This window comes from Mugil cephalus, chromosome 19 (assembly GCF_022458985.1).
Source record: "Mugil cephalus isolate CIBA_MC_2020 chromosome 19, CIBA_Mcephalus_1.1, whole genome shotgun sequence".
Lineage (NCBI taxonomy): Eukaryota > Metazoa > Chordata > Actinopteri > Mugiliformes > Mugilidae > Mugil > Mugil cephalus.
In genome coordinates, this window is record NC_061788.1 from 20,187,607 (window position 1) to 20,206,558 (window position 18,952).

General features: G+C 40.4%; 1 protein-coding gene across 2 annotated transcripts in view; it reads left to right on the forward strand.

Moving 5' to 3' along the window:
* Positions 1-249: 249 nt before the first annotated feature.
* Positions 250-18,952, forward strand: part of vldlr (very low density lipoprotein receptor) — a 45,324-nt gene continuing 26,621 nt past the window's right edge. Inside the window, exons 1-4 of one of the 2 annotated variants that reach the window (XM_047570129.1) lie at positions 250-759; positions 7,583-7,702; positions 11,898-12,020; positions 16,537-16,659. In XM_047570129.1, the coding sequence (XP_047426085.1) occupies positions 687-759; positions 7,583-7,702; positions 11,898-12,020; positions 16,537-16,659 (439 nt within the window). In that variant the 5' untranslated portion in view covers positions 250-686. The remainder of the gene's footprint in view (positions 760-7,582; positions 7,703-11,897; positions 12,021-16,536; positions 16,660-18,952) is intronic. The other variant, XM_047570130.1, reaches the window with a different exon arrangement.

The window sequence follows — 18,952 nt, forward strand, 5'->3', positions numbered from 1 at the left end:
TGTTGGTATTGTGGAGCAAGTTCACGTGTATTTGCATATTTGGCTATATTATTCATTACTTTTATCTCTTTTATTAATTTATTTAAATATGTGTTTCAGGCTTTCTTTTAGACGTAGTTACTAAACACTCTCCAATTTGTGACAAGGTGACTATGCAATGTAACGTAACCTTATTTAATTATTTAACACGGGCAGAGAAGGGTTAACAATGAGCCGAATAAGACGTAGTAGCGAAGGGGGTAAAATCCTCCTCATCAGCTGTGACAGGCTCCGTGGTAGCGCCGCGCCGCTCACTAACCCGGCCACCGCTCGTTACCGTCAATTTACAGAAATGGATTTTAGCTCGAGAGGAGAGAGCGAGAGTCCGAGCGGCACGCACGGCGCGTGGTTGTAGAGCGAGATCAAAAGGCGCGTGGTGTGCGCGCGGCGGCCGCCTCAGATTTCTCCTCTCTCCTCTCCCGTGGACGAACGCCGCTCTCAGTGGCGCCTGCTGCCTCGTAAAGAAGCCGCGGTCCTGTTCTGCTCTTCTGTGTTCGCTTGTCCGTGTGAGTTCAGTTGTGTGAGTGTGTGTATGTGGTTCGCGCGCGTGAACCGGCAAGAATCAAACACCGAACAGGCCAGCGCGAGCGAGTCGGCGAGGCAGCCCGCGAGCGCTCAGCTAGCGACCGTACGTTCCGCCGCCAGAGATGGTCACGTCCACACCGGGGATCCTTCTGCTGCCGATGCTAATATGTCTCCAGCACTGCAGCGGAGCTCACGGTGAGTCCTTGTGTAGGCGTCTGTGTTCATTTGCCTATGCGTTTTTGTGTGTGTCTGTGTGTGTATTCGGACTCTCCGCGTCTGGAAACGCCACGCACCGTGTACGGCCAGGGTTAGCTAACACTATCCGTTGCTGTACACCTGTCTTGGCCGCTCCTTGAAGAAAACGACCATGCCTGACTGCACCTTTGGGCTGGTTCACCGTGCGGTTTATTGGCAAAGAAATCCCCGGAATACCGTTTACTCACGGCGCAAAAAAAAAATACACAAGTGCTGCTTGTCGTGCGCTTTAAATGTTTCTACGTTGAATGTGTTCTTATTTTTAATTGGTCACTATCAGCTTTTTATGCTCGCTCTTTCTGTAGAAGCGAGAGGGGGGTGGATGTAGAGGCCCGTTTGTGTGTGTTGGCAGTTTACAGCAACCTGCGCGTCGCTGCTCAGTGGTGGTTAATTAGCCCCGTGATCAACTCATTTCACCGTGTGAACGCACAACTCTTGAGAACAATCCGGTTCTGGGCTGTGTTGGCGGCTGTGGCTTGTCCTGATTTCTAATTTACATCCGCTGTGTGGATTATCCTCTGCCACCTCCGCCCCCAGTGAGTGTTAGTAATTTATTTATTCCGGCAAGTGGAAGCCGACAGAGGGAGAAGGGTAGCAATGTACGTGAGGAACGGGGAATACAGTGGATGGACGTGGAGAAAAGTGGCGGAAATGTAGGTAGTGAACATCCCAGCCCTGGTTTGGTAGCAGCTGAGGAGTGACCAAAGCGAGTTACGGACCGCGGGGGATCTCAATGAAGGCCTAATTATGATCTGAGTGGCCAAGGTTAACTTATTATTACCAGCCGGTGGTATTTACACGGCAGTTTAGTCCAGGGCTGCAACACTTCACAATTTTCCTTATATGGTTCATTATGAAACCCACTACATTCTTTAAATTCCTTGACAATATACAGAATGACCAATTGCAAGTTCCCAGATCTTAAAGACCTCATTTCCCTCGTAAACAACCTAAAAAACAGATTTATTACTTTAACATTTTCTCCTCATTTTCTCCTTTTTAGTTTCCTACTGCAGCAAATCTTCACAAATTATCATCTGCAAATGTTTCCCCATCACAACTCGGTGGTTGATTAAATCGTAAATTTAGACACATTTTTAACGGGTCCAGCTAATAGTTTCATTGTTTTAGTCATATACTGGGTCATAAAACTCAAATCTTAATTTGCTCTTTATTAAATACCGGATGCTGTGTCACAGGCGAACCCCGTTCAAACGGTCATCCAACCATCATGTCTGGATTGCTGAAAGGGTGGTTCTTTAGTTTTTACATGGCTTGGGTGCTGTCAGGATTCTGAGGGTCATGGTTGATTATGCGATGCATATTTATGGAAAAAAGGTGGCAACACTTACTGGTGAAATGAATAAAATCCTTTAATTTTCGCAATTCATTTCACCAACTGTTTAGTATTTTCAATGAAATGATACGTGGGCTGGGACTGGGTACTGCTACTGATGTCCTGAATCAGTTTAGCTGTCATTGACTCACTGGGCACTGATTTGAATCATTTTATATTTGGGAGAGATTTCAGTTCCAGCGACTTTACTCAAAACTAATGTCATTGGTTTATGGTATTCTCCCAACTTTTTTTTTTTTTTTTTTTGCTATGGCTTTTCTTTTGTGTTGCTCTTTTGTCGTCATACTTTTTTAAATCCGTTGAGCTTTCAGGCCGTTCCAGGACAGTGCTCTCACACTAATGGCTTCTGTCGTGTTTTGGTTCTCCCTCACACGTGCACTAATCTTGTTTTGCGCCCTTGCGAGATTTATTGTGTAAAACGGCAGCGAGATTTGGATTAAGATGATGCAGGAAAATGTGGATTTCATAAGTTGATGTAGGATCTTTTAAATGAAAATTAATTTGAAATTAATTTTTAACCCAACCCTAATGTGGATAACCCCATAGGCATATCAAAAGTGGAAGAAGTCGGTATAATATCGTGGAAGCATGGCGTGACAATTATATTTCAGTGCCTGCTTTTTGTGTCAGTGACATCTAGAGCCAATGGCACAGGAATGTCCAATCGGCATCTGCAATGCCACATGCCACACACCAATCACATGTTTATCTAAACACTGACTGTTCATTGGCTGGTCATTCCTGTTGCCAGCTTATTGCCAGAACCCTGGTTTAGTCAAAAAGATGTAGTTTGTAGAGGCCTTTCTTGGTGAAGTTGTAGTTTTAACTACACTGCCTTATCTAACGAAGTTTTTCACCTTTACGGGTCTTTATAAAGACTGTCTACGGTCCAGTTAGTTTATCATTTCCACTAATTTTATGGGCAGGTTTTATTTGTGCAGTCAGTGGTGTACAAAAGTGATATTTAGCAGAGTTGCGGAGCATGTCATTTTGTGGATCCATTTAAAGTGTGTATTTTTCCGCAGGTTAAATTATGAATAAACTGTAACTCCAATGAATGAACCCACCTAGTATGGAAAAGTGCCCTGGGGCGGCATAGTGAATAAAAGTAGACCTTGTAACAAACCACGCCACCTCCTCATTCTTGCATCCTATCCGAGCCCAAACACACATGGGCGCACACGCAGATTGAGGCTCTGTGAGCCTATTTGAACGAGATGCCACGCAAATTAGGGAGCAGCAACGGCAACACTGGCCTGATTAAAATGGATGTATTTTTCTTTCTCCATGGTTACTGAGATAACATGCTAGACCCAGATCCTCAGCCGTGGGAGGGAGGGAGGGATATGTGGGTGTGCACATGGTTCTTGATGTGGGCGGGGTGGTGGACAGGAGGAGGAGGAGTGAACTGCATCCGTTTCTGTTACTGGGGAAAATTGCATTACCATGACCTCCACTGTGACAGTGAATATATAGCACACAATGATCTACTATTTTGGGAGGGAAGCTGTTCATTCCAGCTCTACGCCTGTTGAATCAGTGGCTCTGAATCTACTACCAAGTCACTGATGAGAACTGATGTCATTTGAGGCAAGATAATTGACTCTTCATGGATCCCTTTGGTTGAACTAAACGTTTGTGTACTATATTGTAGAGCCAAGATGAGGGGGGGGGGGAAGGTGATTTTTAAGAATAAAGTCTCGATGAGATAAATGCAGTGATTTTACAAGGGGAAAAAAGATGCAATAGTTTGACCATTTATTTGGGAGTTCTCATAATTCAGCTGTCACTCTGTAATGCTGTTAATGAACTGCAAAACAAAATGGAGCTGAAGGTTCTGTAAAAGGATTCACACGTCAGTATTCTCTTGACATTTCTGAGCTTTATAATTTACACATGGTACACTGTAACCACAGGAGAAACATGGCCGGCTCTAGCGCTCCATATCCTGAGCTATTTTCTTACCTGTGCAGAACAACAACAAAAAAAGACACATGAAGAAGTAAACTGAAGGAGTAGGATGTAGGGGCAATGAGAGTTCTCCTAATTTTGAGTAGACAAAATGGTAAAAGCTTTCCTGGCCCTCATGGGTCTGTGGCAGCACCGTGCAGTTGGGAGAGTTCAGACTTCAACCGTCAGCCAAAAATTGAGCCTGACACTGCAGGGAAAAGGAGAATACGCTCGTACAGGTTTGTATACTCGAGGTTACCACTGAAGTCTGTTATTGTGCTGATTGGATCAAAGTGCAGTGTGTGCACTTTTCCAGACAGCTAGTCAATGTGTTTCTGTATAGAGCAGTAACCCAGGAGAATACCGGTACTCTTAAAAAAACAAAAAACAAACTAGAATACATGTTGTGTCCTATTTACCATTTACTATATCAAAGCATTTTGCAAACTGTGCTGCAGTTTTAGACGCGTAGATGCAGATTTTATATTTTGTTGGAAGTATTTGTTGGGTTATTTTTTTAAATGGTTCTTGTATGACAGCTTGTGTTTGGACTGCATTTAACATGTCTTTAATTTAATTAAGTACCCATATTATTTAAAAAAGGTTATCATAGCTATCCTTGGTTCAGAGAAGTTACATGTTTTATTAAGCTTCTTTGATCCACAGGGCGATTTGTTTTTGATGAACATAGGACCAAACAGTCATTGTTTGCCCGAGGCCTTTTTTTATATGATCTTCCCCACTTTACCTCTGTCAGCAATAAACGTGCCTTAGCAGTAGGTCGAACTGATTTGATGAGTCGGGACTTTAGCGTTTGCTGTGAATGGTTTTCCTTGTGTCCTCTTGTAGGTAGAAACTGGGCGCTGAAGTAATTTACAATCACTAGAGTAAATATATTTATAGATGTTAATCCCTCTTTTGCCACTGAAACAGTCATGAGCCTTTGAAGCATGGACTCCATTTAGTCCTCAGAAGCTGTGCTGTGGTATCTGTCACCAAAGAGCTAGCAGCAGATACTTGTGGCAGCAGTGAGGTCTCTGTGGATCAGACTGGATTGGACTGATATTGGTGAAATTTTAGTAGCTTGCCAATGTCCACTTTAATGCTGGGATACTATAATTTTTTAATCCTTCTTTGCTCGGAGTCATTTTAAAAGGAAGGATCCATCAGATTCTTTGACTCATTTGTCTGGATCCTCTTTTGCAAAGGAAAGGTGATAATCCCTATCGACAGATATTAGAACCTCAATCTCTTGTTTTTGTAGGTATAGACTTTGCAATTGGGAAGTTATGCATTTAAGAAAAGCAACAATTTTGAAGCATATTTTTCCTTTACAGTTGCCTTTTCTCCAGTGCCTTTTGTCTTGAGATTTATAAAAGAAGGAAAGATATGCTATTGTCTGTATGTAGATGCTGGGCTGATTTGTTGTGATTAAAATGCAGGTAGGTGCACTGGCATCCACTCTGTCTTGATTATGGGGATTGAAATGGTAATGTGACTAAAAGGTCAGTGTACTCTATTCTGTAATATGACTGTGGTGTAAGTCCAGCTGGTATAGTCTTGGTTGATTGGAAGTCTGCAGGCTGTTGGCACTATTGGCTGTGTTTCTACTTCCTGGTCCGTGAAATTGGTTGACATGTATTCTTTCCAGGACCTTTCCTGTTAGTATTTTCATTCTCCGTACTGTTCAGCACCTCTGTTAATGACCTAAATTTTCGCTTTTACTGTCCTAGAAATGCTTAACTTTCACATCAAGTAAGAGTCCCCATTCAGTAAACTCAAATTGCACAACATAGAGAAGTGGATTTGTCATGATATGCAGCAGTGTCAAAACCTAATTAAACATGCCCATAACTTTTCACAACCGAACATTCAGTTTTAATATGGAGATGTAAATGCAGGACTGACTGACTACAGCATGAGGTGATGGAATCTTGGATTCAGAACCTTTATGGTTTACACACCATAATAAAGAGAAGCAACTTTGAGACAATGAGATCACTGGTTTGAATTCAATTTCCATGGCTGAGGGGACTTGAGCAAGCCACTAAATCTTCAGCTGTTTGCTAAAGGGTAGATTAAATGAACAACACATTCCTGGTATGCGATTACACGTATTGATGGCCATAGTGTTTTTCCTATTTCCAGAGCTGCCCTTTAAGACTTTTAAACGGAAGCAATTCCTCATTTCATGCCAACTTTTATAAAGCTTATATACGCTTTCTGTTAAATATTACTGTCCACTAGACATGGCTGCATCTACATAGAGCATCTATAGAAATCTATTATGTAACGTGGCTGCAGTTTCATTCATGCAAATGTGTTGCATGGATGTGTTGTTGCTTCAGTTAAAGGCCTCAAGCTCTTTAGGTTCAAGTCAAATTAGTGTGAGTGTTTCTCTCTAGAGGAGCTCTGACCCACTTACAACGGTTTCCATCATAATGGTGTTTCATTGACATGGTGCACTTTTTTTGAGACTTTGTTCTCTCTCATGTAACTGTCTGCTCTTCTACTAATCCCCTATTTTGATAATCATACAATTTTTTTATTTTTATTAAAAGTTGTTGACCTGCGCTCAGGCCTCTGTCATTCCTGTGTGCTCCATTTATCCACCTGGACAGACACGGTTCAGACTACAGCGTCAAGGTCAGACTGTGTTATTTTAAGATCTGGAGTCGTCACAACAACAGACTGTATTGTACGCGGTGTTGCACAAACAACTTTATAATTTAGTCTGGAAAGCCTGTGTTCTTGCACTGCAGGGGAAATGCATCTTGGGTCAGTATTGAAAATACTCTTGTAGATCTAGTGGGAAGTAGCCCCTCTTGTCTGTTGGGGGTTTTAAATGAAACTTCCTCAAGTTTTGACACTTGAGGTTTTTGCCTCCATCAAGAATGAATGTGCTTAATGGCAGATCTCTTCTGAATAGATTCTGATGTGGCTGATCAGCTGTTTCAGCTACTAGAGGAAACGACGATGGCTGTGCCAATCACGTTGTAGTGGTTTTTATATTTTTTTTCTGACAGTCCAAGTTTTGTACATCAAACAAAAAAAAACCATCACTTTACAGTTGAACAGATGCTACCATCAAGATTTAATTTCATCACGATTTAGTTGCACGTGCCTGAACAAGTGCAGAAACAAGTGCCGACTTGTAACGCTATTGCTGTATCAAAGTCATTTCTCCTCAATTATCAAACTGGTTTGTTGTTGTTTTTGCATGTTACCGGAGGTACGGTAACCACGGAGTTGTGAAGCTGGTTCAAAAGACTAGACGACATCAAGGTTGAAATGTGGAGTGCCTGCTAGTTCTGTTTAAAATAGTTTGCTCAGACATTACAGCAATGCAGGGAAGTCAGAGAAGGACTGAAAACAATTCAAACTACGTACTCGTAAAGTGTAAATAAACTAGGATGGCTTCAGTTTTCCTCATGCCCTGTGTGTTTCCCTCTGTAGGTGCCAAGACGGAATGTGAAACGAGTCAGTTTCAGTGTGGAAATGGTCGCTGCATCCCGTCTGTGTGGCAGTGTGACGGAGATGAGGACTGCACGGATGGCAGTGACGAGAACTCATGTGGTGAGGAGATAAACACTCACTGCTGTCTCATGCACAAACACGCACAGTGAACAAAGCTAACCACATCACACTGCAAGTAGGTGACAAACCTCTGGATGCATATACATACGCAACAAAGAGAAAACTAAACAAACTAGAGATGACTGCAAAGAACTTTGCTCAGTTTCGCAAAACTATCTGTGAATTGGAGATGGGTGCTTTCTAAACATTCAGGATACCAGATCTTTTGACATTCACTCAGATGTGATTTTCTTTCTCCTCTACATATGGTGTCTGATCTTCTTAGTTTACTTGTTTTATATATTAAAAAGTTTTTATGAATATACTAAAGTATAAGGCAGGGGGCTGCCTTATATTCTGATGCCAAAGAGCTTCATTGTTATCCTGACGCTTATAAAACCATATCCTTGAGCCACATTCTAGTACTGGTTGACATGTTTCTACATTACTGTGCAGATGACTACACACTGTATTTTCACTGAATGACACATATAACATACTGCTGATAGAAATCCTTATCAATAGTCCAAAGGGTCATTCAGTTCACTTTAATGTCTGCACAGCGAAGCTGATGGAACTTTGCTATCTGTACAGTTTGTAATGGCACAGGTCCATCAAAGGTCTAATTAGGCTGCCTCAACATAACAAATAAAATGACATAATACTGTACACACAACAAAACATTTCCATACGGACTATAAGAATGTGCTTAGTGGCAGTAATATGCCAAGGAGAGCCAAGGGAATAGATGTTTTTAAATTGATTTCCCTTGGATCACAGTGGTGTGTGAAAGGATAGGTATTCCTTTTGTGGTTCTTTTTCTGAAAATGGCCCAAATGAAATGCACCGTCTGCTCCTGCAGTTACCATCTGTTTGGGGAGTGTACTGAACCCTTCTGAAAATGAAACTACGGAATTGTGACCTGCTTTTCAACGATTTATACCCAATACAACTCGGTGTATCCTGTCTCAGACTCTCAGCCTGTCCCTAGATGAATCCATATTTGAAGGGTCAACACAGAATTGGGAAGTTAAAATACAAATCTACACATGACCAGACTTGTTAAATTAAATAGCGGAATTGTATTAGTTCACGGAAATATCTTTTAATTTATAAACTCATATAAAAAGTAGTAAATATTCAGTTTTTATGAATAAATAAATAAATAAATAGACATGCATCAGTGGTAGATTAGAAGTGTCTTGCAATTCTTCATACACATTCTGTGTATTCAGTGTTTTACAGATCAATAGAAGCCCTCAAACACAATTTCTTGTGCTCTTTTAGTTTAATGTAGTATGTTTCCACTGGCATGAAGCATGTAACATGGACGCCTTATGCTCTTGCTGCTTCACATTTACACAGATCTATGTCACATGAGATTCAGAACACGCTTTCTTCCCAGCGTGCCTTGGAACAGAATGACCTCGTGATGTGAAGGTGGCACATAGAGCAGAGCTAAATATGGCTACAACTGTGTGTGTGTGTGTGTGTGTGTGCGCGTGTGTGTAAAATACGTTCATCTATCTGGGTCATAATGTAGATGGTGTCGGGAGGGAGGAAAATGAAAGTGATTGAAATGAGTAAGTGAGAAGAAAACAAAGGAGGGAGGGAGGTGTGGAAAAAGAGCAACTGGTTATATGGCAGGATACTAATAAAAGGAAAAATGCATTGAGACGGGTTTCCTGGTGTAAATTACTTTCCGTGTCATAAAAGCAGTTTTGTAGGTTTTTCAAAACAAAAGCTTACCTGGAGTAAATTCCAGCTGCTTGGATGAGTTAAGATGAGGTTTTGGCTTGAAGTTATGCTAACTAATGTCTTCATGGCCAACATTAAAGCCCCTGTTCACAGCGGAGAGTTGAGTATGACACAATGTTGTACATATGGAAATATTCGCGATACTAAATATATTAAAATGTGTGAACGGGAAGAATGTTGCATTAGCAGATATGTTATAATAAGATGGGGTCTATCTAAATCCTTTTCACTGCTTCACCCTCTTGTGGCCCCTGACATTTTGTAGCATTTGAATCTCTGTCTGGTATTTGGCTCTAACCTAGCAGTGATTGTTTTAACTTCCAGCGTGGATAGAGCTGAGGCGCACAGATGCATGAAAAATGAAAATCCAACTATAATTAATGATGGAGAGGGGCTGGGGGGTTATAATGAGTCCCACTGCGACTTGCTTCTGTCATGGCTTCCATTGGAGTTGTTTTTCTCAACTACGTATTTGTATTCTGGTCAAAGACCCTGAGGAAAGGGCTTGAGTGCTCAGAATACATAGACTTAGTGAAAATTGAGGTGTTTTCTGGAATTTCTAATACAGTGAACTTGAATGTTCACTTGAACAGCTAAAACTCAGATGTCCACAATATGATTGGAGCACAAGGTCTTACCTCAGGTGTTGCCAGATGAATATTGTGCAAAAGGATAAAGCATAAATACAATTTCTAAAATGTATCAAAGAAATCAATCTGAGAACAATCAAATGTACCTGCTCTGGTTTCAGTATGGTTATCAGTTTTATGTACCTGTATATATGCAGATGTGCTTAAAAATACTGTCACTCTTGAAGAGTGAAGACTTTCCTATATTGACAGTAGACAAAGGGATCGAAATCAAACCAAACAGAAATGTTGTATTTGTACATTAAAGAAAATGAATCATGCATACCTGTGAGTTGTAAAAGTATGTGAACCTTTTGGCTTTGTCCTGCCGCGTTTGTTGTTCTCAAGATGGTGAAATGGGGCCTTTAGTAGCTTAGACTTTTTAGACTATTCTGCTTCTTTTATTTTGGGGAACGATCAACCGATCTGTGGTTGTAGACTTCCTCAAACCTTTTTCCCTTCATGTAATACAAGACAAACTCGATGTTGAGATCAGGACACTGTGGGACCTATACCATAATTTGTAGCACATCGTTTGATGTCGCTGGCTGCAGATTAAATTTGGTGCCAGTCATACGTCTCCCTGACAGTATCGCATCATATGTATGTACTGGTATTTCTCAGCAGTGAGTACACCATTTATCTTGACCTAATCCCCAACTGCAAAGAACCTCCACCATGCTCCGCTGTTGCCTGCGTTCACTCATTATTGTACCACTTTCCAGTCTTCTGCTAGAGCCAAACGGTTTTAAGTTTCAGTCCAGAGCACCTGCTGCCATCCTGCATTCCATCTCCTATGTTTTTGTGCATAGTTGAGTTTCTTGGCCTTGTTTCCATGTCAGAGGCTTTTTTGCTGCAACTCTTCCATGAAGACTATTTCTGGCCAGACTTCCCTCGACACTACATGGGTGTACCTCTCACCCACTGGTTTCTGCCAGCTCTGAGCTGATGACACTGCTGGGCATCTTCTGATTTAAACTGAAACTTCTGAAATAAACTTGTTTCATCTGCTTGGACCTGCTTTCCTTGGCCGACCGCTGGGTCTATGATCCTCTACATTGCCTGTTTCTTTGTGCTGCTTCAAAAGGAATTGAACAGAACATGTTGAAACCCCGGTCTACTTTGAAATCTTTGTCTAGGAGAGGCCTTGCTGATGCTGTAGAAATAAATGCCTTGTGTCCTGCTGCAGCTGTTTCTGATTGAGTTAATGACGGTGTTTCAACGTTCATGTTAAATTTGTACATTAGCAACTGTTAAGTATAACTGGTTGATCATATACTTGACTAAGAATTCATTCTGGTTTGAAGATAAAAACATATATTGATTTAAATGTTTCTTTTGTTTGCTCACTTGATGTATGCTTTTAAATGACTGTAAACTAAGAATGCTTTCAAAAAAAAAAAAAAATATATATATATATATATATATATATATATATGCACAGCAGTCAGATCTGCAGATGATGGCATATGATGTATTCTTGATACAATTTTACATTCAAATTACTTTAAAATCTCACCATTCCATATTGAAAGATTTCATAAAGATGTCAGTGACAAAATCTGAGGATACATCCAGGGCATATTTAAAAACATTGTATCCAACATTACAATTAACAACAAAAATTACATCAAATTTATACCGTCTGAGGTGGCATCCTCAGTCATTCCATTGATGGTATGGATATGGCTTTGGTCCTTCCTTTTTTTTTTTTGGTCTTTTTTTATTTACTACGCATTTTTTTTCCCTTCGGTGTCAGAATACAAAGCCTGTATAATAAAACCTCTGCTTTCTTTCCCACATTTCAGTTAAAAAGACTTGTGCAGAAGTGGACTTTGTGTGTCACAACGGCCAGTGTGTCCCAAAGCGGTGGCACTGCGACGGGGAGCCAGATTGTGAGGACGGTTCTGACGAGAGCTTGGAAATCTGCCGTAAGTGAACAGCTTTCTCTACATCCACACACTTTACATATGTATAATATTTTTGAAAAATAATCATACTAGCGATGACATTCAGTCATATTTTGAACAAACTGTATTTTGCTGTAATGTCAGTAATTATAGATTTTGCCAACGCTGACACTAGTTGTAAGGAACTGAAACATCTTGGCCTGCTTTCATCTGAGAAACTTTTAATGTAGATGCAACATTTTCTTTAGTCCTGATTGAAATGAAAAAGATTTGATCTCTTTCGTGATACAGTTAGAAAAAATATTATTTTAAAAATATAATATTGCAGTAGTGGATGAATGCTTGGTGCTCTAGGGAGCATTTGCAGCACCATTTATCTTTGCATCTTATGCATTTTGTACTGTAAACTCCATTCTCTTCTCATTGAGATGTCATGCACTCTGCATTTTTGTAAGGGAGTTGGCATCATGTTGTCTAGAGTACATGCATCCAATGTGTCAGTGTCAATATAGTCTATATACACAGGAGTGGAGAACGTTAAAAAACAGGAACTGACAAATGATTTCACCAATTGGCTTTTACTGGAATTAAAATAAAACCTAGAGAATTTTTTTTTGAGTGTTGCATCATTTCTGGTTTGGAGTCTGGAAAAATGATGTTAACATGAAGAACTGGAAATTGGAATATCTAAGCATATTTCAGTGCAGTTCATAACTACAATGTACCAAGCATTGCTTCTATTTATTTTTCTAAGTAATGAATCTAGCTGCCATGCACACTGTCTGTAATCAGTTTATCAGAGCCCCAGAACCGAAGTCTTTTATTTCTGAGTAAATGTATTGCATGGTGGATGATGACTGATTACTTTCCTGTCGTCTCTGCCACCGGAGGGAACACTGCTATACAAAGGTCAGCTGTTTCAGTTATTAATAAATTACTTTGAAGACATTCAGTGGTTTGCACAGCAACAAAGCACATAAAGACTAGCAACAACAGTCCCCTTAGATGTTATACGACGTGAGCCGCCTTAATTATCATAGGCACGGACTGCAGTGAAAAGCACACGTTTATTGTAAAGCAAAAAATACAGAAGGGGAACTGACCTAAAACCATTTATCCAATCAAAATGGAAAAAAAAAAAATTAAATATTAGACTAAGTATAGGCTAATTGGTCTGAATGTAATTGTTATAAATAGTGCTATGCGATAATAAAATCTCTTAATCTCTTCTAGTTTAAAGGCTTTGGTATTGCTTGACTAAGATTAAGCACAGAGGGTTTAAGTTGACACTCTTTAGTACAGGGTTAACCTTGTTAACCTACATTCATGAATAGACTACCTGGATGGAAATTCATTCTTGATCCTGGGAACAATAATGCAACAGAATAATGTAGATTAATAAGAAATGTAATACTTAATTTAATGTCTGAGGTCATCTCAATCATGACATTTTTGTCAACAAATGGTGGCCTTTTCATTTATCTTCATCAGTTTTTGGTAGATTCCATCAAGATGAGACAAGTCAAAACACAATGTCCTTAAAAGACAAGGAAGGTGGAGGATGTTGAAATGAAGATGGAAAAATGACCAATATCATCCATCAGTTTGAATAGCTGTGTAGAAGTCGGCTCCAGTGTTTCTTTTTCATGAGGCTGAAAACATTTTGGACTGCTTACTCTTTGCGTTGTCTAACAAACTGCATTTTTGACTATCTGAGTGATGAAAGCAGAATGTCTCTAGCATGCAGATTCTTACACTGCTGCAGAAATTTAAAAGCAGTGTGAGAGAGTCTCCTGTGAGCAGCTCTGTCAAACAAATACGTTGCTTAAATGGATGCAAGAAAAGCTGCTGTGCTTTTCATGGCATAACAGTGAGGTCTCGACAAGGTGCTCCTTGGAATTTACTTTAACTTAATTTTACAATAAATGCATGTACTATTTGTGCTTATTTTTACTGGGGATCTCTGAACTGAAGACAAATGGACTTTGGCATCTCTAAAGGTGCAGAGATGAATATCAGTGGGAAGATCAAAACACTTCAGAACTTCTGGGGTTGATGTTTACTGTTCATGAGTACACCCTGCCTGAATGCTTAACTGGTTAACTGAGTTTAAAGCTCATTTAAAAGTGACAGTCAGCAAATACAAAGTCTGTCTGTGTCAGACTGTCATGGCAACTGTCAATTGTGGTGATGTCACATCATTTGTCTGAGAAGTTTTGCTTAAATTGGTTGATGCTATAGAAACAGGGACACTTAAACATGCATCAGCATTATATTAACTACCAAAAATGACAGAACGCATCCTTGTGCACTTTATATAATACAGAAATACATATAATTATAAATTAAGCACGGACAACTTAAAAACTCTACTTTATATTCAGTGTTTGTGGAGTGATATTTGTCCAGGTACTTAAGGGCTGCAAGTGTGCGTGTGTTGCTTGTCTTTGGTTTTTGCTGCAGTGTGTCAACACATCCGGCTGAAAATCATACAAAAATAAAATCTTTATACCTCTCTCAGAAAATAAAACAGCACTACACCTTACCTTGAGGGCCAATCCCTCCCTGCAATCTTGGGTGGGGCTCTGTGGTGCTCTCTGCCTGAACAAGAGCAGTGTGCTTTGGGGAGTCATTAAGGCACCAGGGTTGTTTGAAGTCTGGTGTTGCCACTGCCTTGTCGGAGTTTTCTGCAGTGTAAGAAAGTCAAAATAAAGTGGGCAGGCTGCACAGAATGGTGGCAGCTGCTGGATTAGCCTGGAAGATAGACTGGGAAAATGCAGTTTTATGTCGTTCTTGTATGCCATTGATGTGTTAATGTCCCAGGTGATCAATGGACAAAGTTTTTCTTTATACTAGTATACACTGGCTCAAACCTTCAGAGGGGTTTGCTGATACACACACAATACTTTGATTCTGTTTTAGCAAGTTGGACTTGTTGGATTTGATTCATTCCAACCATTAGTGATCTGACAAGTTACTAACACATTGCAGGTAGAGATTTTAGCTGCATTTGCACCACTTTTACCACAAGCATACGTCTGTCAGAACTTGTTGCACATTGAAAATGGTCAAATGGACACTATAAAACCATTGCTTTTAAAATGCCAACTGGCTGCACTTTTACTATGCTAGTGTACCGTAATGGCTAGAAATTAATTTATCAAGTTCTAGTCTTCAGCATATAGGAAAAACTATGCTAGGATCAACTGAGTACAGACACCAAGTTTCACTAATTGTACCATTTAAACATGTAGTTAAATGTATTCCATACCCTTTTGAATTTCTACATGAATCAGTTTGCCTGCTAAAAACTAAAGACTGAAAATCCTTCTGTGCACTTGATCTGTGTCTGTTTAAACTCCTATCTGACACTGGGCTGGACGTGTGTAGCTACAGTCTGTATGTGCACGTTTCCACTTGCTCTTGGAAAAGTGTGTCGGTCAGCTGAAGGTCTGCATTCCACTTAGTAGCGTGCGCACACGCATGTGTGTGTTAAGCAGTTGTGTTGAGTTCCACTCATAGCTGCAGTGGTGTACGTGCCGGTCAGTGCAGCTACATGTGCTGTTCTCTCAGTGTGTTCTTTAACCAGCTGTTTCACGTGACTTGGCAGCACGGAGACAAGACTGAAGAGTGTGAATGTGTGAATTCATGTATGCTCACTTCACATTTCTGTGTGAAACTTTTGCTGTGGAAGTATTCTTGTGAGTTTTCTTGCAGTGTTGAGGATGTAATTTGCAGTTGAGTCGTTGATGAAAACACAACCAGGATATTGGTCCTTGATTAACAGTCGAGTGGGTTTGTTTACACAGGTTCACTTAGCATCGTGGGAATTTTCTTCAGTATTTTTTCCCTTAGTCTAATAATTTAACAGATTTTAACATAAAAATCTATCCAAATGTATAATACATTTTACAATTGGATTTCTCTCTTTACATTAATATTTACACTTGCTAGCTGAGTTTGTTCTCTGATTTGTGTTGGAAAATCCCCAACCAAATAATTGGGGTGAACTAATGACCTGAATACATAAGGACACAGAGAATAAATCATCTAAGAGCTACTCTGAAAGTCTGCATGAAAACCAGTGTATATTGTCACACTGGTCTCTCTGTAGCAGCATATCATCATCTGGCTTATCAACAAAACTGCTATTCTCATCGTCTATAATTCATACTTTTGTAGGATCCACTTTTGAATTCACCTTCATCTACTCCTTTGCTTAGCAGCTCTTATCACCCGCAGTCGTATTTTATGTGCCTCACTGCTTGTTATCTTGCTCCACATTGAAAAACCTTAGCGATAACAGACAAAGCAGACCTTAAAGCAGGCATTTTATGTGGATATACAGTTGTCTCAGGAGCTCTTTGAAGGACCTCCACCTGGATGGTCAAGACCTCTGACTTCACAAAACATGGAACTATTCAAAATTGGTAAAACATTCACATTAAAACCAAATTTGGGAGACGCAACAGGACTTTAACCAGTATTTTGTATTTAATGACAGTGTGTGTTTTGTTTTTTTTTTTTGTTCATGCAGACATGAGGACCTGCCGCGTGAATGAGTTTAGTTGCGGAGCAGGCTCCACACAGTGCATCCCCATCTTCTGGAAGTGTGACGGAGAGAAGGACTGTGACAGTGGAGAGGACGAGGTCAACTGTGGTAGGTGGAAGCACTTAACATTTTTAATACATGAAATTATTGTAAACCAAATTTCATTTTGGAATGCAGTGGGATTTATTGTTGCCATCAACTAGAACAACTAGTGTTCTCATAAGACCTAGAATTAAACAGTGGCTCTTTCACTTGTTCAAGTCATGTTCATTTGCCGCTGATTAATGAGGAGTGGAAGACACACACCTGTGATGATGCCTGTTGTTATCACTAGGCTGGGCTGCAGTAGCTCAGGAGGTAGAGCGGTCGTCCAACAACCGAAAGGTTGGCGTTTCGATTTCGCCCTATCCCTAGTCTGTCCGTTGTGTCCTTGGGCAAGACACTTAACCCACCTTGCCCCCAGGTGTGTGCTCCCTGGTGTATGATTGCGAGTGATGTTGGTGGTGGTCGGAGAGGCCGTAGGCGCACATTGGCAGCCATGTTTCCGTCAGCCTGCCCCAGGGCAGATGTGACTACTGAGGTGACTGTGTGAGCGAATGAAAAATGTAAAGCGACTTTGAGTATCTATGATAAAGCGCTATATAAAACCAATGCATTATTATTATTATTATTATTATTATTATTATTATTATTATTGTTATTATTATTAACTTTCTGACGATTAACCTGCCTCAAACCACTATGAATTATAGGATGTTGCTACGAACTCTGTCCAGGTCTCTGTGAAAAGTTTATGTACTCCCACTGTATGCTTGGAGCTGTGCCGTCTGCTTCCTTGCCTCATTAATATTTTGAAAGGGCAGACCACCTTTAAACAAACTAACAAGACTGACTTTTTGAGATGCATGATAATAGTGCTCCAAATACTTCTACTTATTAAGAGTAGCACTTTGTCGTCTACTTAATGAATGCACTTACCAATTACTTGCAGAGCATGGAACCTGGACACACAAGACGTCAGATCTGACAGTGAACAGTGATGTAGCCTCTAGGAAAGGCATGATCCAAATAGACCTAAAACCTCCAACATGTTAACCACAATAAACTGGCGATGGGTTAATGACTGATGATTGACGCTGGATTTCCACACTTGACATTTGTGCTGAGGGTGGATTATGCTAATGCATAAGTCAGTTGTTTCAACTTGCCAATATTGAGTGAGTACCATGTTGGGCATCACGACAAATAATGAACACTTTTGCATCACAATGTGTTTATATAATTGTTATTTCTTCATAGTTTTAAGTTATACAGCTAAATTGCCCCTGAGCACATATAGGCCCACTACACCATGTGTCAAGCGCAACCACACTGTATTGAACTAGATTGAAACCAGTACCCGCACGGACCCAGTGCGACAGGGAGCTCACAGTTTGAAAGCGCTCTGGTTTACATCTGATGGGGTGGCATAAAGCAAACCATTTAACTAAAATATCAAATACAAACACAACCACTAAGGCAGTGGCTCACTAGCAGTTAGACAGCAGATTCCTGCACAGGTTTCGCTTCAATTCAATTTTATTTATATAGCTCCAATAACAATACAAATTGTCTCAAGGAGCTTTACAAAAACTGACCCGAAACCTCCAGAGCAGCCTGAGGGCAACAGTGGCAAGGAAAGACTTCCTTTTAACAGGAACAAACCTTGAGCAGAACCCAGCTCATATGGAGGGAAACATCTGCCGAAGGCCAGCCGGGTAGAAACGGAGAAGATAGAGAGAAAAGAAGAGCAGGAGAAACGAGATAAACTTCTGTCATAGATACATATATCGAGCTGAAGGAAACACATAGGATCTAATATTACAACATATGCCGATGATACTTGGGTAAACAGAAAACTCCTCGCACAGGTGATCATCCGCACACACCACCAAAATGCAAGATACCTTCCTGATACTGGGCTCACTTCCAACAAAGCCAAATGGGTGCTGGTCTGTAACGCTCACCACTGCGCCATGTGCTACTCGACAATGTGGCTTTTGTTATTACCCACACTACTAGATGCAGCTGAGCGCATTTTCCGCCTCTGCAGCCGGCCTACAGTGTAGGCTACAATGAGCCCTTCGTGGAGGAACAGCAGCCCAGAGTTGCGTTCCCAGCTCGCCAACAGGTGCCTCTTATCTCCTAATCAGCCACTTACCTGTGCTCCCAGGGAGGCCTATCACAAAAACAAATTTTGCTAGACAATATATTGTCCCACAAATTATTGACAATAATCGATATTATTGTCAACGTTATTTTGAAACCATTTTTTTCAGTAATGTAACGATAGTATGATATAATAATATTAGTAAGTAATGTCAAAGTTTAAGAGCTTTAAAGATCCTCAATAAATGAAACA